Source organism: Phyllopteryx taeniolatus, chromosome 17, assembly GCF_024500385.1.
Source record: "Phyllopteryx taeniolatus isolate TA_2022b chromosome 17, UOR_Ptae_1.2, whole genome shotgun sequence".
In the NCBI taxonomy this organism is placed as follows: Eukaryota; Metazoa; Chordata; class Actinopteri; order Syngnathiformes; family Syngnathidae; genus Phyllopteryx; species Phyllopteryx taeniolatus.
This window is the reverse complement of record NC_084518.1, coordinates 2,946,255-2,968,836: the sequence shown is the minus strand read 5'-3', so window position 1 is coordinate 2,968,836 and position 22,582 is coordinate 2,946,255. Positions and strand designations below refer to the sequence as shown.

Below are 22,582 nucleotides of genomic sequence, written 5' to 3'. Positions count from 1 at the left end.
AATCTGTCCATAATAAATCTAAATGTTTTCACAATACAAGGAAGAGATAGCAACAACATCATACCCCAAGAAGCTGATTTCAAAACCTATTTATATACATATATACAAGTTGGTCATCAAGAAAGTTGGGATTGGTGGTTGGATAGTGAAATGTCCCTAATGTTGTGGCTAGGTACTATAGCAACTTCATATCATTAAAAGCGTAGCGTTGATCGCTCACTGAAATTTGTAAGAAATGTTGGTTTCTATTCCTGAAGAAGCAATTCTGGCCAAGAATGATGCACCGAGCGTTGTTGTGTATGTTAAACACAGGGGAATCTAATTAAAAGCACCAAAAATAGTCCTTTTATTTTGGAACAATCTAAATGAATTGGTGGGAAAGTGACTTGGAAGTCTTTTCGCACAGGAAATGAAAAGAGAAGCGACCATTAACCTTGCGTTAATGTCAGCAAGATGTCAGTAGCATGAATTGTTTGGATGAGATTGTCCCTGTGTGAAACACAAACCTGATTTAGTGGTGATTTAGAAACCCCATAAATTCAATTCCGCCATCCAGTGCCAGAAAGCCGAACTCGAACTTACTGGAATATGTTACAGTCGGCTGGTTTGATTATCTTTGGGTTTGGGATCGTTTTCCCAATATTCGTATAAAAACCACTCTCGATTATATTCTAACATCATCGTGTTGATTTAGCGTGGGAAACAAACTCAAGGAGGGAATCGCAAAGAAAATGTCAGCCGTTCATCTGAAAGTAAAGTAAGCAAAAGCTCTGAAAGTAAAGTAAGAGGGCGACTGTAAATCGGGCCAGATTCAAGACGTTTATTGTCAGGTTGACTGGAAACGCAAACACAGCGTATTATACCATGCAATTCAAATTACTTTAGTACTTTGTGCACCTTTCCACGGATCTAATGCATCCGGACGGTTGTCGGCGCAAAGTTCAAAAGCCAGAGTCTGTGATGGTATCGGGGTGTGCGAGTGCCCACGGCATGGGTAACCTACACATCTGTGAAGGTAACATGAATGCTGAAAGCTTTTGGGGCAACATGTGCTGCCATCCAAGCGATGTGTTTTTCAGGGACGATGATGCTCATTTCAGCAAGACAATGCCAAGAAGCCACATGCCGCAACAAAGTCTGAACATGAAATATCTTGTCGTTCTCGTGTATTAAATTGAATATAGGTTAAAAACGACTTGCAAATCGTTCTATTCTGATTTGATTTTCATTTTACACAACATCCTAACCGTATTGGAATTGGGTTTGTATATTTAACACTTAAGATTTAATATTTGGCTTTTGCCGTTTCAGTTGAAAAATATTGTTGTAAATGTGCAAAACAAGTGAGTCTCGAAAATTGACAGCAGTTTTTAAAACTAAATGTGTGCAAATGTTGGTGTGATTTTCGCGTTCCAAACGGCGCCCATGGGGGCTTTCAGCTTTGTATTTGGCTCCACCTAGTGTCGAATCTGCGTTATTGCAGAACATCGCTTACTGAGCCAATATCAATATTTATTGCCTGTTAAGTGTTTCTCACTGCAGTTAGGGCTTCACTACTGCTTCGGGTTACGTTGCTCGTCGTAAAACGGGGACGCCAGCATTTCATCGTGTTGCTTCAACGCAAAAATACGCAATTGAAATTGTAGCCATTTATGCTCGTTGTACGGAGAACAAAAACAAAAACAAAAAGTTTGTAGCTCGCAAAACGCGACAATTCAATCCAAAACTGCCTTCGTGTAAATTTCAACAGAGCCGCTGTAGAAACGAACAATAGCAGCTGAACAACATTTCAGCACATGTTTAGCACATTTCAGATATTCTGGTCACTGAAATGAGAAAAAGCGGCACATATACATGTCGACGTGCTCTTTCGCCGGGATCGAAATAGTTGACACCTTCATTGATACACATTGAAACACGCCGACGTCATGCGGCCGCACTTGAACGCAGCTCGCCTTTATACACAGCCACAACAGCGCATCGTCGAGTGTGACATGCGTGACACAAGCACGTGCCACTCGGCGCTTTTTGCAGTTTACGTCGCTCCACGATATTTGGGTCGGAACCGACGAGTCGTCTCGTCGGGCTGCATGGGGGAAATGTTCCCGCAGGACGCAATTCATCATTTCATGGAAAACAATGTTAGGATGGAGAAGCCGAAGAGGTAATTGACACACGCTTCTGCAAAAGTGGACTGTTTTTGTATGTTTATTTCCAGCACCCAAAATGTGAGCCCCTTGCTGACTTTGCTATTCTGCATCCGACGAGGATTGGCAGCGTGTGAACGTGCACCTGCAACTTCGATTGGGCCCCCATAGGTGGCTTTCCTGGCAGAACTACAGTATATTTGCCATACTTTTGGTTTAGGTTTTGTTTGTTTACACACATTGGCGTCTTCGGCAACGTTCAACACATATACTCATTTTAGAATATTTGGAAGGTTGCCTTTACATCCTCCCTCAAGTTGCAGATCTAACGAATCGCTCCCTACTACTGTATATCGTGGCCCACAGTGAGTTGACCGGTTTTGTACAGCTGTTCGAATGTGCATCGAGTGTAGGTTATCCCCCCTATAGAGTCACTTCAATGTATCCCACAATGCATCTTGAAAAGTAGCGAACAACAATGGTCACCAGTAAATCAAATATATGCCACCATTCATTGCACCAAGAGGGAAAAAGACATTTTTGTCGTAATGTCTGATTTTCTGCACAAGACCAATTCACGAGTTGTGGCACGACAAAAGCTGATTTGTTTCCGTTTACTAATTCTACAATCACACCGACGAGCCGCAATGTAACACATAACCGTAGACAAGCCTACGCACGTATGAACAACGGGGTCTTCTGCCTTTTTCAAAGAAAATAAGCGCTCTTGGACTGTAGTCATTGGAAATGTTAATCATACTGTCGGAGCTAAAGCACGGTGAAGTAGTGGTTAGCACGTGTGTATGACAACTATGAGGTTCGGATTCGAATCTCGGCTGGGGCGTGCTCGCGCTGCGTCCCCAGCTACGGAAGCCGACTCTAGGGACGTGGAATGTCACCCCCCAGCCAAGGAAAGAGCCCAACCGGGTGTGCAAGGTTAAGACGTTCCGACTAGATATAGTCGGAGTCCCCTCCACACAGCTTGGACCCTGGTACCAGTCCTCTTGAGAGGGGTTGGAACCCCAATTCGGTGCCTGTAGGTTGGGGTTTACCTCGGTGGACGAGAGGGTAGCCTCCCTCTGCCTTCAGGTGAGGGGACAGGTCCTGACTGTTGTTTGTGCCTATGCACCAAAACCACTGTTTTTGGAGTCCTTGGCGGGGGTGGTGGAGAGCGCTCCCACTGCGGACTCTCTCGTTCTGCAGGGGGGGAGGGCGTCAACGCTCACGTGAGCGATTACAGTTAGACCTGGATGGGGCATGATTGGGAGGAGTGCCATATGCTCAGGGTAGAGCCCCTGCTCCTCTGCATTGAGAGGAGCCAGATGAGGTGGCCGGGGCATCTGATTCGGACGCCTCCACCTTGAGGAGACCCCGGGGACGACCCAGGACACGCTGGAGCTGGAGAGACTATGTCCCTCGGCTAGCCCCGGGAACGCCTCGGGATCCCAGCGGAAGAGCTGGACCGAGTGGCTGGGGAGAGGGAAGTCTGGGCTTCCCTGCTTAAGCTGCTGCCCCCACGAGCCGACCTCGGCTAAGCGGAGGGAAACGGATGGATGGATGGATGGATGGATGGATCTAGAGATTGGAACAAGCTCGGTTTTCTCAAATGATGAAGTGATTGTGCTATTTTTTTCAGGTATGTTTCCAGCTCAAGACAAAATAACATAACAACAACAGTAATTGAGCTGCAGCATCCAGCAAACTACCTGACAAAGTTCTCCATCGAATCAAAATTGCCTGACAGTGAGTCATGTGACACGTTATTGATTTGTTCTGCATCTTTCCAGGATGTGTTCTTCTTTTCACCCACACTTTGTTTTCCAGTCAAACAGCATGTCAGGAATGTTTTTTGTACCAGCGCTACAAAGAAGCCACTGGTGTCGGCGGGGGCATTTCTGCTCCCCGCCGGCCTCCCGGCAAAAAGGATGTTTACAGCTGTGCCAAAGGTGTCCAAGCCGCCCCTATGTATCGTTGACACCAACAAGGGACACAAGGAGTTTCATAATAAATTCTCAGGCCTCGTCCCTGTGTACATAAGGAAAAAGGTATTTTCCTGACATGTTTATCGAAAGAACATTTCCAGGATTCAAGGAAATTATTGCAATCATGTTTTGGACGGACTCCCTTATTAATACTCATCTACTTTACTCGAGATTGTGATGTCACCTTTTGCTATTGCAGGATTATGGAGAGGTACCAGCGTATCTGCTGCGACGCAAAGGAAAGTATCCGAAGGCTCCGGAGGAGAGCGGTATTATTGAGGTGACAAATCCGGTTTTGTCACCTCCGGAGGAGCCCGAAATAGAAAACCTTACAGACGAGGAGTGTCGCGAAATCATTGAGGTAATTGATCACAACGCTGCAAAATGTCTGATATCTTTTTTGGGTTTTTTTTACCGCAGTTTCCAGATAATACACAAGTTAATTCCATTCTCTCAACTGATGCATTTATACTCATGATTCATTACAAGAGCTGAAACAAAAAGCAGGCTTTACAAAGATAATAAGGTCAAAAGGTATTAATTTAGCAATATGGTGATTCATGTAGTTGCACGATGCAGTAGTATACAACTGCACGACATACTGAGTAGTTTCTATTTTGTCCCTTCATCGCAAATAAAGTTAACACCAACACAGAATCCACAAAAGCCACAAAAGTACAGAGACCAATGTAAATACAAATTCTAGGAGAGAATTTAATTGACTGAGAAAGCACAGATCGGTCTTTACCAATTTGATGTAAAGGTTCAAGCTTCAAGAAACAAAGGATCTGCTCATCTGTGAAACTGGTGTTAAGGTCAAAGGTTTGGCTCTCATGGCTTCTGAGACAGGCTCACGAATCTAGATTGACGACGCAACACTTTATTGGTGCGGCCAAATTCAATCAAGACTATCAAAACATTTTATCTGATCGGGAGATAACTTCATCATGGTGCAAGATCATGAAAAATGAAAACAAAGGAGTTATCGGAGCAAGAAGTGTAAGGTTTTCGATGGGCCAAGTCCATCTCTCGACTTAAACCTAGAGAGCATGCATTTTACCTGCTCAATAAGAAACTAACCCCCTAAAAAAAAATCACAAGTGCAAAAGTTTGGTGGTGTCAACGGGTAACAGGCTTGATACAGTTATTGCAAGCAAAGGATTTGAAACTAAATATTAAGTCTTCTGTTTTTAGCCTTTGTTCCAATACTTTTGATGACCTGAAAATGTCGTATTCTGTTACAAATAATGCACTCTCATAGGCTCTGTATAAGATCCAGATGTAGATAATTGGAAATAAAAGTTGAAATGTCTTGTCATCTCTTGATCCATCCACCCATCCATCCATTCATTTTCTCCCGCTTATCCGAGGTCGGGTCACGGGGGCAGTAGCTTTAGCAGAGACGCCCAGACTTCCCTCTCCCCAGCCACTTCATCCAGCTCTTCCGGCGGGATCCCGAGGCGTTCCCGGGTTTAGCCGAAAGACGTAGTCACTGCGGCGTTTCCTGGGTCGTCCCCGGGGTCTCCTTCCGGTGAGCCGTGCCCGGAACATCTCACCGAGGAGGCGTCCGGGAGGCATCCGAATCAGATGCCCCAGCCACCTCATCTGACTCCTCTCGATGCGGAGGAGCAGCGGCTCAACTCTGAGCTCCTCCCGGATGACCGAGCTTCTCACCCTATCTCTAAGGGAGAGAGGAATCTCATTTCGGCCGCTCGTATCCCGGATCTCGTTCTTTCGGTCACGACCCGCAGCTCGTGACCGAAGGTGAGGGTAGGAACGTAGATCGACCGGCAAATCGAGAGCTTCGCCTTTCGGCTTAGCTCCTTCTTCACCACAACGGACCGATACAAAGTCCCCATCACTGCAGACGCCGCATCGATCCGCCTGTCGATCTCCCGTTATTAGAATTGTCTTCCCTTTGTAAGCACACGTACCCTTCTGTGGTGGCATCACACACAAAAAAACAAAAGACTATTTTGGAGTTAATCCTTTCGATCACAGGTGTCAAACTCAAGGCCTGGGGGCCAGATCTGGCCCGCCACATGATTTTACGTGGCCCGCGAAGGCAAATCATGTGTCAACTTCCATGATTCTTGTTCAAATCTGTAAGCAAGATTTCAAATTGTCATATTTCGTAAATAACTGAGATATTGCAAGCATTTTTGTGTTAGCAAATATGAACAATAGTTGAAAAACCCTTTACCCTTGATTTCTGATTCCAAAACTAGTTTATAAATTTTGGGTGTCATAATATGATGAGGTGATTCGGCTGTTCGGCTGTTACAGCCCAACAGGACACACACAAAAAATGATGAGGTGATTAAAGATTTGTATGGTCTCACAGTCATAACGGCCCTCAGAAGGAAACCGTAACGACAATGTGGCCCGTGACAAATATGAGTTTGACACCCCTGCTTTAGATGCTCACTAAACCGAAGTCTCACAAGATTTGCAGACATTGTGATGATGATGGCGGTTTGAACTTCTGTCTTGTTTGACGTTTGAAAGATATTTTCCAGAAAATGTTTCTTCTTTTTTTTAACCACCACTGTATTCATGCTGTCTATCAAAACAGCATTATTTTGGAGTGGGCAGAATGTTTGCTATGCAGCTTTTATTGGATCCCATGAGATTGTGGTGGTTCACCTCAAATGTGGCGTTAAGTTCCCAATGTACAAACACCTTTTGACATCACAGCAAAAAGACCCACTCTGCCCACACTCGACATCCATCAACACTGGAAACTTACTTGTGCTCATTGCATTATTTAGGTACTGTATGTCACTCCATTATTTTGTCATATTTTTTCCCCACAAGGACCTGAAGAAGAAATTTGTAAAGCTGAATACGGCCTACCAGCGCCTCCCATTTGTCATCGACACGCCGTCGTTGAAGAACCGTAAGATGCGACTGGAGGGGGATATGCAACAGGTGGAGAACGACATCCAACTCCTTGAAACCTTGGTGTCCAACAAGTAACGGATGTGCAGATGCACCGTGTCTGCTCCAAAACAAACTCATCAAAAGTCAGTCAGAGGCACGCCCTGCCTGGGCCCGGGGGATACCGACCCCCCCGCGTGGCCTCTGGGCGCATCTCTCATAACTGCGTGTTGTTTGAAATGTTAGAACTTCAGTTCAAATGTGCTGCATGTGTCCTCACCTTGACCTTTTACCTCAAGTTTGAACAGTCCTAATCAGATGTCTGCCATCTGATAGCGAAGGGCCACTCGCAATGACCACACGGTTGCAGTCATGTTTAGGATCGATACAAACGGGTTTATTATAAGTGAACATCAAATGCTTTGTTCAGTCAATAAAGTTTGCTTTTACTGTGCTTATTTTTTCTTAATTAAGCATGGTTTGCGTTTGACCTTAGCTCCCCTTCATTCCGATTTAGGACCATTGGATGCTTCCAACCTTGTTGTAATAGTTTGGGGAGGCCCTTTTCCGTTCCTGCATGACTGCCTGAGTGCACAAAGTCAGGCCCAGAAAGGCTCGCGTCGATGGAGACCCCACCGAACATCTTTTGGGTGATGGGTAAAGTCTTCACAGAAGGGTGGGAGCCGTTAGTGGTTCATTTGGAAGGACTCGGGGCTTTGGAATCGGAGGGTCACGGTTCGAGACTCACTGGGCAAAAGGACAGCAAAAAGGCAACGAGTTGTTTGAGAGGGGCTAGTCTACTTCCTGACGACTGTTGAAGTGTGCTTGATTAAGAGACTGTCATCTGTTGTATGATGCGCAACACGAACGCGAAGTCGAAGGCTTGGGGCCCCCTGGAATTGGCTTAGCAACACCACTGAGGCAAATCATCTTTTCAGTTTAACCTGAAGGTTTTTACTTCATGGAAACCATTTTTGAATGGTGGAATAAGCTACTTTTAAGCTCTCAAATAAAGATTTCCAATTGTCATAACGTTTTGTACAGATTTGTTCATACTGCTTATCCTCATTGCAACCAAAACACTCACGTTTGCACCTAGAAGGACAATTTGGAGTCTTCACTGAAGCCAACGTCCACAATTTCGGAACGTAGCACGAGAAAGAATGCACGGGGAGGCGTGAGCTTGGATTTGAACCCATGACCTCTGAACTCCGAGAAAGGCGTGCTAACCAGTCACCGCCGCAAAATGTAAAGAATACATTTTAAAATGAGAATGAATGATTGTATTTTAAAATGATGTATCGCTTTAATATTTAAAATAAATATGCAACAAATATATTTACATGTATTTTTTGAAACTTTCTACATACATTTTAATTGAATCTTTTATTTGTACTTCAGCACAAAAGTAACAATCGTTTGCATACACTTGTGTACATTTAGTGTCCTGTACCAACTGTTTAACGTCACTGTTGCCGAACTCGGAAGTGTCAAAGAAGAGAACGGCAGCCGCAGTCGACCCGCAACGCGAGCAAGGGCAGCGTTCGGGCGACTCGCGGTCACGTGACGCGCGACGCGTCAACAGAGTCGAGCACGACGTCACGTGTCCGAGCGATGCGTTCACTGGGCGGTGACGTGTCCGTGCAGAGCAACAGACGCCTTTATACACAGTGGCCGAGATTCACGTCGTCCATGGGTTGCATACATAGCTTCGCATTAGACATTAGGCGGAACATGTATTATTCAGCCATATTTGGATCGGAACCCGTGACCCTCAGCTGACACCTTGACTACTGGTTAGCAATTAGCTTACCTGGTCTAATGCACTAGAGATGGCTGGAGAGTTGTACCCACATGAGTCCATTCACAATTTCATTGAGAGGACTGTTATCATCGAGAAGCCACAAAGGTAACAGTGAACGTTCACCTGGGGGCACTGACAAAAATCTATTGCTGATTTATAGTCTTCGCAAATGAGCGAAGAAGTACATTTCTCGACACGTGCAACTATTTTAGCAATTAGGAATATATTTACAATGACATCATTGATTCATTCCGATGTGCTGCTTCCAAAGGTATGTGTCAAAGTTCAGGCCGACGGTTCTCGAAGAGAATCGGTCAACAAACTACACGAAAACGATGGGCCCAACCAAACTAGAGGTGCCCATCCCGGCCAATTACCTGAAAAAGCACTCCAAAGAACCCAAACTACCTGAGAGTGAGTTTTCATTTGTTGTGTACCTTTTACATGTATTTGTTGTCGCTATCTATCTTTGCAAAAAAAAAAAAAAAAGATTCAAAAAATCATCTAAATCCAAAACTGTAACAGAAAATAGATACACAGCATTCAATTGTTGTGCTTGTCACGATACATCGCCGGCATAGATAGATGAACAAAGATTCCTTATTTGTCGTCAATCCTTTTCCCAAAGCACACCTGATGTTTCACAGCACACTGCTAGAAAATCCCCGCTTAAAGCTCGCGTTTTTAGACTGAATTTATGAAGTCGACGTAACGGTCCAAAACATGACATGATTGTATTCCGATCATTTTGGGTTTGAACCTAAAATCCCCAACTTTTTGGGCGAATCATTTCCCACGCCGGCCCGGTTGGCGGGGCACGGAAATGATGCGCGTCCTTCAAAACGTCGCGTCACATGCATAGCCTAATGCAGAATTGGAGCTTAGGGGGCGCCAAACGTTCTATGCCGTAGCTTTAACGGGGTGTTAGTGATTCGGCTGAAAGGACATGGACTTTGAACCCAGAGGATGACCGTTCAAGTCCCGCTGCGGACAAATGGAAAAATAGCAAGTATTTGTTGAAGAGATGCTAGTCTGTTTCCTGCCTCATTTTTAGGGTGACCATGAGCAAGGCAACACGCCCAACTCGAGTGGTGCAGCAGCGTTTTATTGCCCCAATCACTCTGACATCAGATTGGGTTTTATGTGTGGTGTGCAACACAAACTACAGAGCGGAGTGTGAGCTGAATTTCCCCTTAAGGGATTACAGTAAATAGAATAAAAAGCCGCCAGCTGACCCCTAACTCGAATGAGGATAAGTGCAACAGAAAATATATCGCTGGATGAAAAGGTGGATCCAATGCGCTCCACATCGGCCACCAGGTCCCCACCCTTGCGCTAGTTCTTCACCTTAACTTTGTTTTCCCAGTCAAACAGGTCAAGGGTCATTACCCCTGTACAGCGAAGAAACCGGGCATCCCTACAGGGCCATTTCTGCCGCCAGTTAGCACCCCGACGAAGAGGAAGACCACCACAACGAAGGGAGCCAAACAGACTCCGTGTGTCGTTGACACAAACAAGGGACACAAGGAGTACCATAATAGAAACTCGGGACTTGTTCCTGTGTACATATGGAAAAAGGTATTTTCCTGAGATACTTGAGAAAAAGTTTATTCTGAGTACCTTTGGTGAAAAGCAGCAATAGTGAGAGGTTTGGAAATTTGTTTCCCCATCTATACAACCTTAAAGTCATCAACCTTTGGCGTTAATGTTTCCTCTGCTGTTGCAGGATTATGGAGAAGTACCAAACTATCTGATGCGGCGCAAAGCAAAGCATCAAAAGGCACTGGAAGAATACAACATGAATCTGAAAAAGCAGGAGCAGCACGAAACCATGAAGTACCTTTCCGACAAGGAATGTCAGGCCATCATTGAGGTACTTTATCACAAGGCTGCATTGCAGAAATGCTGCACATTACATTAGTTGACTTCATTCAGTGGGGCCTCTTGAGGTCAAACAATCGGTTCTGGGCTCTCTGACTTTTTTTTCGGATTCTACAAATAAGAAATAGAAATAATAATCAGTTTCAGACTCAACCTGGCAGCATCATAAGAAGGTAGAGGGAATTTTGAAGGAGCATTCCACACATTCTTAACTCATACAGTGTACAAATAATTCATGTTAAAACAATCAAAGAGTCTTACTTTTAACAGTCATACTTGTTACATGAGTATAAAAAGAAGCTAACCACCATAAAAAGGGATGAAAACTTGTCATGTCTATTGGTAACATGTACAGTATGCTGGAGTCTTAACTGATTGAAATGTGGGTCAGCTTCCCCTTCCCCCTTTCGAGACGGCTTATCCTGTTCATTGTTGCGGGGAGCTCAAGCCTATCCCAGTTCACGTTGAGCAAAAGGCACACTGCGCGCATGATTGGTCGGCAGTCGATCGCAGGGCACATAGAGCAACAGAAAACCATTGGCACTCACGTTCACGCCGTCACCGAGTGATGCACTGTGCCATCATCGACCACGACGCATAACTTTAATAACCAGGGCCGCACCGCGCGAATAGCAAAAAAGCTACGTATAGCTGACACACATTAAAATTGCATTCAACATTTGTTTTTTTTAAACCGGAAAAAAAAATAGTGAAGATGATTAACTGCCTACAAGCATTTTTGGGATTGGATCGTACCGCTTCTCCTCACGCGGGTCGCGGGCGTCCTGGAGCCTATCCCAGCTGAATCCGGGCGAGAAGCGAGGTACACCCTGAACTGGTCGCCAGCCAATCGCAGGACACATAGAAAAACAAACAACCATCCGCACTCACATTCACACCTACAGGCAATTTAGAGTCTTCACTTAACCTACCATGGATGTTTTTGGAATGTGGGAGGAAACCGGAGTGCCCGTAGAAAAGCCACGCTGGCACGGGCACGGCATGCGAACTCCACACAGGCGGGGCCGGGATTTGAACCCATGATGAACCCTTAATGAGGACAAGCTGTATAGGAAATGCATGGATGTTTAGATGACTCGAAGTTCCGCTGTGGTTTTTGGGCGAGACTTTGGACTGCTGCTCTGCAGACATTTCATTCTCCATCCACTAAAAATATTGTCTGCTCAACACTAATGATTTTTTTTTTTTTTATATATCGCTGACGCATGAAATCCCATGTCAATGCTTTGAATTTTTAAGCTGGTTCTCATTCCAGGACCTAAAGCAGAAATACAATGAGCTGAATGCAGAGTACCTGCGCCTCCCATTTATGATAGACACCCCGTCCATGAAGAATCGTAAGGTGCGTCTGGAGGTGGAAATGAAGCAGCTGGAGGATGACATTAAACTCCTTAATAGGTTGGAGTCCATCTGCAAAAACAAGTAGCACACGGATGTGCAAACAGGGTGCCTACCATCGTTGTCATCAACTGAACTCAACTAGTGGACAATAAAAACGTGAGGTCACGTGGATGATTTAACTTGAATGTTTTGATTGAAAGTTGGTGTTTGGCCTCCTACAGATAGAGGACCTGCGCCAAGCAATTTCAACATTGTTGATTCGAGTTTGAAAAAAATGTATTTTTACATTCTGCTGGAAGTGGGCTTGAGCTATTCCTCTTTTGGGGGATGTTGTACTATTGTTGTCATACAATCGAATATTTAAAAAATGAAATGCACAAATGAATGAGTGTGAAGTATCCACTCGGCTTCACAAAATCTGTCCATACTATTGACTAAACACAATTGGATGGTTGAGTATTTGCTTTTTTATGGCTGTCAGTTGATGTTTATTAATTTCTTCCTTTTAACAGAATGTTGTGCCAATGTGATTGCATTATTTGTGTTACAGAATTGCTCTGCCAGTCTTTTCTGTTTAGCGAAACAGCAATAAACAAGATTATTGCGCCCTTTTATTCCAAACTTGCATGCTACACGCAGGACCATTCGATAACATTTCCGTGGAATTTATCCATAACTGCCATTATCCTTACGTCACAATTTAGAGTGGACATACAGTTTTCTGAGTTAGGAAATATTTTAACATTTGAGTACGGCACTATGATTTAATATTGTATTTTACTTGACTTCTATCAGTTCAGAAGTCTAGGAATGAAATTGAGGCTTCCGGGTCTGATTCCTTGTTCGCTTTGCCACATAGGGAAAATAACTCTAAACAGCTAAAAATATAAATGATGTATATTAAAAAATACGGAATCACATTTTCGACTAAAATCGTATTTTTTGTCTTGAGGTTTTATGGGTTAACTAAGGGGAACAAATGACAACGTGGAATTGACGGTCAACTTAAATTGTGACAGCGAAGAACGTCACATCCGGTTAGTGGACCCGTGGAAGTTTGAAGATGTTTACATTGGGAAGACTCAGCTGGCTCTGGTGCCTAAGTGTCTGTGGAGTGTTGCCGGACACTGTTCGCCTAGTGGGCGCAGGAATGCTTTTCCCCCGGGAGTCTTCTTCACGGGAAGTGAAGGACCTGAGCGGGTTGTGGAGCTTCAGAGCGGACAAGTCGCCAAACAGGAACCAAGGCTTCGAGAAGGCTTGGTACAAAAGTCGCCTGGCTGAGGTGAGCGGCTCTTTTCATTCTTTGGCACTTTCGACACATTTTCTTCTGATACCGCGTGAACTACAACCTAAAGCTGTCTTGTCATTGGAAGGGAAAAAAAAAAAAGTTTTAATTTAGAATTACATTCATTACTCCACTCATCTTTCTAAATAGAATTTAGAATTACATTCATTACTCCACTCATCTTTATTTTTTAGAGAACTTAAAAAAAATGCATCTGTTATAAAAGGCTGTACCAAATAGAACGAGAACAAAAAATAGATAAGAAATATTTCATAATTAAAATATACTTTTCTAAAAACTGACTCCTGCAGCGCCTCGCCTGTGTCTTGGGACCGATCCTTGTTGGCTGCCTGCTGTTCCGACAGCGACCTTTTGGTGGCCTCAAGCGCCTGTGTTTACCGTGCAGATGGGAACAAAGTACTGCATACAGTTGTTGTTTTTAATGAAAAACGTTTAGCTGATTAGACTAATGAACAAACTGCAATTAAGTAGAAAGTTTTGTGTTCAAATTTCTGGCCTGAAGCATTTCCACATTCCTTTCGTCTACTTTCTGCACTCGAGCACACTTTGCCACAGAGGTCTTTATTTATCAATTCATACTCTTATGTCAGGGGTGTCAAACTCATTTTTGTCACGGGCCACATCGTAGTTTTGTCACACAATGTCTCCATTTTGTTCATATGGTGATGTCTTTCAATAGACGGGCCCTGTGATGGACATGGCCGTTCCCGCCAGCTTCAACGACATCACGCAGGACCCCAAACTCCGAGATTTCATTGGCTGGGTGTGGTACGAGCGAGAGGCGGTGGTGCCCGCCCGCTGGGTCACAGATGAAGGGACAAGAACGGTTCTCCGAGTGGGAAGTGCTCACTATTACTCAGTGGTGGTACGCATGAATTTTGAATCATAAACCACATGAATCATTTGTCGTTCATCACTGTCGAGGTCTGCCATATTTTGCAGTGGGTCAACGGGGTGAAAGTGACCGAGCACAACGGTGGCCATCTTCCCTTTGAGGCGGAGATCGGCAGCGTGCTCCGAGAGGACCCGGCGAGCCCCTGCAGGATCACCGTCGCGGTCAACAACACTCTCACGCTGGAGACGCTCCCTCCTGGAACCATCCAGTACTTCAATGACCCCACCAAGTAACCACTTCAGATGCGCTCGTTGAAGACTGTTTTTATCCGTGTCACCGTTAAAATTGCTTCTCTCGGGAAAATGTACCAGTTAAATAGTCAACTCTTCGTCTCGCTGAATCTTCTTTTCCATCATCACTTTACCCTTGATACCTCAATAAAACTTCAATTGATGGAAGAAACATAAGCATCATAATAATAGACGGAAATATACACAGTTTGTCCTGGTCTTTGAACATCCGTGACCATTTCCTTTGTCACTGCTAGAAACTACGACCACGTGAATAAACATACCTTTCAATTAATCCCATTCGGACCGTCTCAAATCAAAATTGAGCTTTAATTATCTCCTTTGCTATTGAATTGAATTTGATTGTGAACGTGCACAGTACCTAAAAGATAAAAACAAAAAAAAAAGGGTGGGATTTCAGATACCGACCTTGAATATTACGTACTCTCGTCTACATGCGTGCTCCTCAACTGGTTGCAGTGTTAACAATACAGAGGACATTGATATTATATGAAAAAAAAATGTTCATGTCACAAGTCCTTTGTAAAAACCTCTTCTTCATCCGTACTCAGAGATTGAATTACTCCGCAGGTATCCGGATGGCTTTTTTGTGCAAAACATCAACTTTGATTTCTTCAACTATGCTGGGATTCACCGTCCTGTATTGCTGTACACTACTCCCAAGGCTTACGTAGATGACATCACAGTGATGACGGATTTCTTGGATGGCACAGGTAGTCTTTTTTTTTTTTTTTTTTTTTTTTTTTTTTTTTTTAAACAAAACTTTAAACACGGACTGAGCCAAATGAGCTGGCACAAATCCCTTAACCGCGACCCTGAAAAGTCCCCATAGAAGGGCAAATTTGAACCTTACGCGTATCACACGTATGCTCAACAGACACTTGAAGTACATTTGCACAAAGAATGGCCTCTTCATGAAGATAATGAATAATCTTCACTTGTAGTTTGTAGTTGTGTAGAACTGCCCTCCATCATACTAGGAGCAGTTTATGATGTTTACGTTAGTGTTAAGTAGATTTATGGATCTACCTATTTTGGAACAATTCAATATTTTCTCTCCTCTCGCTAGACCAAAATATACTGGAAAAATACAACCACAATAACATAGTTAAATTGATTCCTGAGCATCATCTTTGTCATTTTTTTTGCTTCAGATCTTGTTGTATCGTACAGGTAATGTTGTGGTCAGAGAGCCAAAGTGTTGTCAGTACCAAAGTGTTGTCAGTGTTTAATCTTCTCTGTTTCAGGTCTTGTCAAGTACAAGATATCGGTCCAAAATGCTGCTGAAGCCACCGTGAAGGTCACGTTGATGGATAATGACAGACACTGTGTGGCTTCGTCCAGCGAGCCATCTGGACTGCTGAAATTCAGCGATGTCAAACTCTGGTGGCCGTACTTGATGCATGAAAATCCGGCTTATCTTTACTCTTTGGAGGTGAGCCAACGTTAACTCACTTTGCCACTGAAATCATCCAATGTAGGGAGGTGTGTTGGAGGTCGTGGACAATACAACATATACGGTATATTATACATGTTTCAATTCCACCTGAAGGTTCACTTGATGGCAGCAGATGAAAGGTCAACATATACAGATGTGTATACTCTACCGGTCGGCATCCGCACTGTTCGTGTCACCGACACCCAGTTCCTCATCAACAACAAGCCCTTCTATTTCCATGGAGTCAACAAGCACGAGGACTCTGACGTGAGTACGACTAGAAGGTGGCAGAGGACTGCTTGAGGTCCCACACTAAGCAAAACTAGAATTGTAAAACTTCATTGTTGAAGAAAGATGTTGGCTGACAGGCTCGTAAGACCGTGCGAATCCACTTACAACGTAGGCGATACAACTTGCTGACTGAAGAGCATGATTCATGCACGACTGTGCCTTGTGGTCTTTCTCTGTAGGGTTTGCATGTTCCCGTGGGTTCTTAGGTGAGCTGACTGCTCCAAGTTGTTCATAGAATGGCTGGCAACCAGTCCAGGGCGTACCTCGCCTCTCGAACCAAAGTCATCTGGGATAGATTCCGTTAGATTTCCAATTTGTGTTCAATGCAGAAAATTGTCAGTACATGTTCAAATATGTGGATCCAGGATTGCAATCCGATGTGATGTGTATGTATCGTAGATTCGAGGTAAAGGCTTCGACTGGCCCCTGATCGTCAAAGACTTCAACTTGATGAAATGGTTGGGTGTCAACTCGTTCCGCACCAGCCACTACCCCTACGCGGAAGAGATTCTGCAGATGTGCGATCGCCATGGCATTGTGGTCATCGATGAATGCCCGGGGGTTGGCATCAAAGACATGTAGGTACAAATCCGTCGTGTCCAATCGCTAACTAGAAATGCAAGACGCTCACATACATATTTAAGTTTAAAGACCAAAAATATGTACTGTATTTGCATGCCATTGTTTTTCAATTTCAACTGTAATGGTTTGTTCTGTACATTCAGCGGCAAGTGTCTGTCGCCCATTCATGTAGTCGTAGTTTCGGCAACGCCTCCCTGGCGCATCATCTTGATGTCATGGATGAGCTCGTGCGTCGGGACAAGAATCATCCCTCTGTGGTCATGTGGTCAGTAGCCAATGAGCCAGCGTCGGAGATGCCGCCTGCTGAATTTTATTTCCAGTGAGTTTTCGTCATCTATTTCCTGTGACGCTGTTTATATCCCCCATGTCCTTGTTTGCCCCACTGAACAAATGCATGTGCCACAAAATCTATTTGTTGAAGTGGACTTACAGAAAAGTGCAAAGAACGTATTTGTTTGCGAGACAGCTTGGCCACGTCCACAGCTTTGCGTTTTATTTGACGAAGCGACAGCCGAAGATCGGGAGCAAATACGGCGGATGGGTTGAATCGACAGCGGGACTTTCTCATCTCGTGGGCATTTGAACTCGCATTGAAGTTTGCTCAACGGTTAAGGTTAAATGCTGCTGTTTTGGGGCTTAAGGTCATTCGATAGTTTGGGGAATAAAGTCTTCTATTCAGCTAAATAAGGTAAGCTATAACAAAACATACTGTAAGTAAGTATTGTACGTACTGACTCTGTCTACTTTCAGGAACGGTTTGCCAAGAATGATAACAATAAAAGATGGGCTTGTTCAATATTAAAACAGTCAACTATGGGAATGCTGTTTCTAGATTCAATATTGAACATGTTGGATGGCTTTAAATGATAGGATAGTGACGTATAGAGCATGTGTTCATTCTCTTCAGTTTTTCTTCCAGCTGTGAGGCTGAAAAATTGCGAGAAGTCTTATTTTCTCTAAATGACATAACTGCTGCGCAACTGCACGCTAGTCCTGTGATCGCGATGCAATGTAGAGCCTAAAATGTGCATTTTGTTTGTCCGTCAGGACTTTGATAGCACATACTAAAGATCTGGACCCCACCCGGCCCGTGACTTATATCACAGATAGTAACTATGCCAGAGACAGAGGGGTAAGTTTGATCTTCTGTCAACCTTGTTGATCATTGAGTCACGATAGTATTAGCTTTTGTGTATTTGCATTGAGAGTGAAGTAACTGCAATCATGAAAGTAATATTTAACAAATACTGGAATTAGTTGTTGTTTCGATAACAGCGGCTACGTTATCTTTAATAAACCGGTTAAGACCACTTTACCTCCAGGTCCAGAAGTATTTGGACAGTGAGTTTTCACCTTTTAAACATTTTAAACTCCCTTTATGATGGGAGTTCAGTTTTAGTTTAAGAGGTGTCACTAAAGTATACTTGCATTCAATTTGGCGGATACCAATGTTGTGTCAGCAGCGCTCAAGTCAAAAGTATTCGGCTGTGCTCTTAAATTAAAGCTGAACCTCTACACCTCAATCACATCTTGATTGTTTTATTTCATATCTATTATGGTGGTGTATAAAAGCAAAAACTGTGCAAATACCGTAATTCTGAACTTCAATGTACTTGGGTCAAACGGACTTCATCTGGAATGTCCTTCAACAGTGATGAAGGGAAGACACTGATGTTATGATCACAAAAGCCAACTTGTTGTTATGTTTATCGCCTGGACGTGCTGATTAGTGTGTGGACCACTCATTTGTGAAGCGTTAGCAAATATCTGCTCAACAATGATCAGAGAACATACTGATGTATTTTTTTGTAAGGGCAATAATTCAATCGTTAATTCATGGTTTATTTGTCAGCGGTTATTTCTGCAAATCTTTTTGGAGTGGCTTCCCGAGTTCAAAAGCTGACGTGCACTGCTTGCACTAACAACGTAGCTTTTTCCACTTACTCTAAGGACAAAATGTCTTGTTTTAAGTGAAAGAAAATCTGCCAATGGATCGACTTGATCCGATTCTTACAAAAAGATCTCACACCTTAAAACAAAAACAACTTTTTGTATGGCTGTCCATTTAGAAATAAGTCAAAACGGTCTTAAAATAAGTACAGGAAGATGTTTTCACTAGAAATAAGATATTCACTTGGTAAATTGTTTTGTTTTTGTAGTGTAAGTGTTAGGTTGAAATTTAAGGAAAGAAATTGTACCTATAAAGTGCGAGTAAAATGCTGTGTCTGCGTAACATGCACTTTTCTTCAATACATGATCTGTGCACATTTTTGTCTTCTGTGCCAAGGCCCCCTTTGTGGACGTAATCTGTGTGAACAGTTATTTCTCCTGGTACCACGATCCAGGCCACGTGGAGGTCATCCCAATCCAGCTCAACACCCAGTTCGAGAACTGGTACGGAAAGTACCAGAAGCCCATCATCCAGAGTGAATACGGAGCGGACGCTGTGCCGGGCCTTCACAGTGTGAGGGAGCATGCGCATGAATTTACACTCGCAAAAGTGTGCAGCGTGTTGACGAAGCCCGCGGATAAGATGCTGTCGTCTCGCTGCAGGATCCGCCCGTGATGTTTACCGAGGAGTACCAGAATGTGGTCTTGCGGAGCTACCACGATGTGTTTGACCAGAAGAGGAAGAAATATGTCATTGGCGAACTCATCTGGAACTTTGCCGACTTCATGACTGTTCAAGGTACTAACCTCGGCCAACGCTGCAGGACGCAACACAACTGCAGGAGTACAGGCTCTCAACATGCTGTAAGAATGAGGGGGCACATACGACCCACCGAGAAGTCCTGTAATATTTGTCCCATTAATTTAGCTGATGTTTCCTCAAATGTATTACTAGGTTAATTGATGAACATAATAAAATACTAGTAAAATATACATATACATTTTTAATGTGCAATAATTATAAATAATACAATTGGGAAAAAATAGAATTCATAATTTTATTCAAATAAACATTTACATATTTTACACATTTAAAAAAAAAAAATAATAAACATTGACCTGGACATCTCTTCATTTTTAAAATCAGTTGTGGCCATTAAGCCCAAGTTTGCTCACCCCCGAGTTGGCAAATTAAATGTGTTAAAATGAGCTCACAGTAAATAATAAATGAAGCATATATGCTAAGTACTGACTTCCAGTGCTGGGACGCGTGGCAAGTGAAAATGAAAGAGACCAGAAAGTTGGTCCTCTTCTTTACAGCTTATCGTTTACAAGTATATTGAAGTTTGTCTGTTTGTACATACAGTGCATCTTGGTTTCTTAATAAACTCTTGAAGATATGACATTACCACAAACCTCAGTTGTACGAGTGCTTGCTGAGTGTCAGTGAGCAACTGAAAAGTGAAATGTCACTCTCCTTGATTGCATTCGCTGAACTACTTGCTCGTTGTCTTGCAGGGATCACACGTGTGGTGGGCAACAAGAAAGGTGTCTTCACCAGGCAAAGACAACCCAAAGCCGCAGCGTTCATCCTGAAGGAGAGATACTGGAGGCTCGCGAATGAAACTGGGAAGATACCTCCCTGGACCCAACATCCTTGTGGGCTCTGACACCCACCGCGTAAGCGTCGTTTCACTGCTAACATTTCATCTCGTTTGAGTGACTGTTCACCAGATCTATTGAATCACCAGCAAAATCGTTAGGAATGTATCAATGAATAAGTGTCTTATCAGTAATGCAAATAGCTGCTTGATGTTTTGATTCACCTGGAGGAATACTGAGGAAATGGTTGGGCTTCAACAGGTGGAAAAAAAAAAAACACGCTCTCGCACTCTTCTTGTAGACACCGAGTGTGATCATTCCTATGTCAGCTCCTCAATTTTCTTCAGTGTTTAAAGATTTCTTCATCATTGTGGGGTTATTATTTGTTATACTTGTGTATTTTTAATGAGTGATTGTATAAAACATAAGACGAATTTCAGGAAGATTAAGATATGGATAAAAACGACTCATTTTGCATATTTTTGCCTAACAAGGCAAAACTTCTCAAGAACTGATCATTGTTGATGCTAATATGTATTTAAAAAAAAAAAAAACATTGACCATCATATTAAATTGGATCCATACATTTCATTCAGATATATTGTCTTCTTTAAAAAAAAATGTTGTTTCAATTTGTGGAGCATTAAGGATCCAGGTTCGACTCTCAGCTCGGCCCAGTGCTCCTTTTGAGTTTTCCCCGTGAGTGCGACTGGTTGAATGGTTGTCTCTATGTGGCCTGTGATTGACTTGCGACCAGTCTTATCCATTGATGCGCTACGCTCTACCTATTGTTATACTGTATTTACAGTAGCAGAATGGTTCTCAATTGCTGTCACACTGGGACCTGCATTTTCCTATTGTCGTTAAGTCACGACCAACTTTAATGGAAGTTATTCATAAAGACAATGCATCGTTCAAAAATAGCCTATAAAACATACATTCTTAAACATAACTACACAGGCTTGCATGTTGAACGTGCTTTTCAGAGCACCTTATAAAAAAATAAAAAAAACTGAGGATGAACAAGACAATTGCATGTACAAAAACATATATAGTAAAATTAAATTACACAAAATATGGCCACAAAATGTCACTTATCTCGGCACGGATCTTTTCTTTTTCGAATGCTCCGTGTGTAAACTTGGTATGGTACAGAGGCATACCAAATACGAATACATGGACCGTTGCACCCTCCCCAAGTAATGTTTCTGACGCATGAGGTTCAAAATAATGTTGTTTTTTTTTCCCCACATTAGAAAATATGTGTAATAATATGTCACTATATCTGGGGGTCCTTAGTTTACAACAGACTTCTGGTAACTTAACCCGAACCCATAGTGTTATCACTAACCTACATTAATGCAGTAGTAAAGTTATAAATAACTACAGTAAATATCTGTATGAAAAAAAAAAAACATAAACATAAAGGAAATATGCGGCCCTCACTGAGTATACCTTCTTGTGCTGTGTGACCACATAATCTTATGCCACAGTGCAAACAAGTTTATTGCGCGTCGATTGTAACTTCAAAGCATAACTTGGTGCTTCAAGCTGTTTATTGAAGTTTCCTGTCAAACTAAACCTCAAACTAAGACAATTGCAAATTGTGTATTTAAAACAAAATACCTTTGTCTTACAAACGTCCGCTTAATGCGCAAATAAATTGCAAAATGCCATAGATGGGGTAACGAATAGCCTCGGTACTGTAGTGTTGCAACCCTTTAAGCAACGGATACTTAAACACAAATGGTGGAGCAACATATGTAGTCAGAAAATCATATCATACTCACAGGCATATATTCTTTATCCTCTGCAAAAGACCATTAATATTACTGCAGTTTACTCACTGTAAAAGTGTCATTTGAAGGTACTTAATTTGAACATGTACTGTACATCAGTTGCACATGATTAAAATGTTAAACTAACACGTGATTATTTTCAAGGAAAAGGGGAAATTACTTCAGTTTACCACATTAATCGTCCGCAACAGAAAATTTAGCACTTTATTTTTCAGTGCAGACTCAGTTGTGAAGCTCTTCTTCGTGTGCCTCTTTCTGTATTATACTGCTCCCAGGTGGCAGTACGAGCTCCATTGAATTGAAGCAAAAAGAACTTGTCTTTTGAATGTAATTTTTAGCCACAATAAGTCCCATGCAGTACAATGTGAAATTCCTCGGCAAAATTCTCAACTCATTCATGATTCCCATCTTGGGGCAGCAGTAGCTCGTCGGTCTCGGCTTGGGCCTTTAAGGGCACAGTTCGAGTTCCGCA

General features: G+C 42.9%; 3 protein-coding genes across 4 annotated transcripts; all 3 read left to right on the top strand.

Annotated features, from left to right (window-relative positions):
- The first annotated feature begins 1,518 nt into the window (after window positions 1-1,518).
- On the top strand, window positions 1,519-8,219 carry LOC133467212 (enkurin-like). Its single transcript, XM_061751819.1, has 5 exons — window positions 1,519-2,164; window positions 3,784-3,890; window positions 3,972-4,192; window positions 4,329-4,490; window positions 6,947-8,219. The coding sequence occupies exons 1-5, from the start codon at window positions 1,929-1,931 to the stop codon at window positions 7,106-7,108; spliced, it is 888 nt and encodes a 295-aa protein (XP_061607803.1). The 5' UTR covers window positions 1,519-1,928; the 3' UTR covers window positions 7,109-8,219.
- Window positions 8,220-8,597: 378 nt separating this feature from the next.
- Window positions 8,598-12,510, top strand: LOC133466974 (enkurin-like). Its single transcript, XM_061751285.1, has 5 exons — window positions 8,598-8,918; window positions 9,085-9,227; window positions 10,180-10,391; window positions 10,540-10,686; window positions 11,971-12,510. Exons 1-5 carry the CDS (start codon window positions 8,842-8,844, stop codon window positions 12,139-12,141), a joined length of 750 nt encoding a protein of 249 aa, XP_061607269.1. The 5' UTR covers window positions 8,598-8,841; the 3' UTR covers window positions 12,142-12,510.
- A 565-nt stretch (window positions 12,511-13,075) lies between these two features.
- gusb (glucuronidase, beta) lies at window positions 13,076-20,902 on the top strand. 2 transcript variants are annotated; one of them, XM_061751283.1, is made up of 13 exons: window positions 13,076-13,338; window positions 14,042-14,227; window positions 14,305-14,486; window positions 15,079-15,221; window positions 15,756-15,943; window positions 16,061-16,213; window positions 16,637-16,815; window positions 16,992-17,138; window positions 17,325-17,432; window positions 17,867-17,951; window positions 19,107-19,283; window positions 19,373-19,508; window positions 20,228-20,902. In XM_061751283.1, exons 1-13 carry the CDS (start codon window positions 13,120-13,122, stop codon window positions 20,377-20,379), a joined length of 2,055 nt encoding a protein of 684 aa, XP_061607267.1. In that variant the 5' UTR covers window positions 13,076-13,119; the 3' UTR covers window positions 20,380-20,902. The 2 variants fall into 2 exon arrangements, with proteins under 2 accessions (XP_061607267.1, XP_061607268.1); XM_061751284.1 differs by lacking the exon at window positions 17,325-17,432 and having other exon boundaries at window positions 13,077-13,338.
- The last annotated feature ends 1,680 nt before the right edge of the window (window positions 20,903-22,582 follow it).

Excerpts from the sequence above, each read along its gene's own strand:
- gusb (XM_061751283.1), top strand. The coding sequence starts at position 13,120 with ATGTTTACATTGGGAAGACTCAGCTGGCTCTGGTGCCTAAGTGTCTGT. Across the intron at positions 15,222-15,755 it reads GGATTTCTTGGATGGCACAG|GTCTTGTCAAGTACAAGATA; the intron begins GTAGTCTTTTTT and ends TCTCTGTTTCAG. Across the intron at positions 19,509-20,227 it reads CGACTTCATGACTGTTCAAG|GGATCACACGTGTGGTGGGC; the intron begins GTACTAACCTCG and ends GTTGTCTTGCAG.
- LOC133466974 (XM_061751285.1), top strand. The coding sequence starts at position 8,842 with ATGGCTGGAGAGTTGTACCCACATGAGTCCATTCACAATTTCATTGAG. Across the intron at positions 9,228-10,179 it reads AGAACCCAAACTACCTGAGA|TCAAACAGGTCAAGGGTCAT; the intron begins GTGAGTTTTCAT and ends TTGTTTTCCCAG. Across the intron at positions 10,392-10,539 it reads CTGTGTACATATGGAAAAAG|GATTATGGAGAAGTACCAAA; the intron begins GTATTTTCCTGA and ends CTGCTGTTGCAG.
- LOC133467212 (XM_061751819.1), top strand. The coding sequence starts at position 1,929 with ATGCGGCCGCACTTGAACGCAGCTCGCCTTTATACACAGCCACAACAG. Across the intron at positions 3,891-3,971 it reads CGAATCAAAATTGCCTGACA|TCAAACAGCATGTCAGGAAT; the intron begins GTGAGTCATGTG and ends TTTGTTTTCCAG. Across the intron at positions 4,491-6,946 it reads AGTGTCGCGAAATCATTGAG|GACCTGAAGAAGAAATTTGT; the intron begins GTAATTGATCAC and ends TTTCCCCACAAG.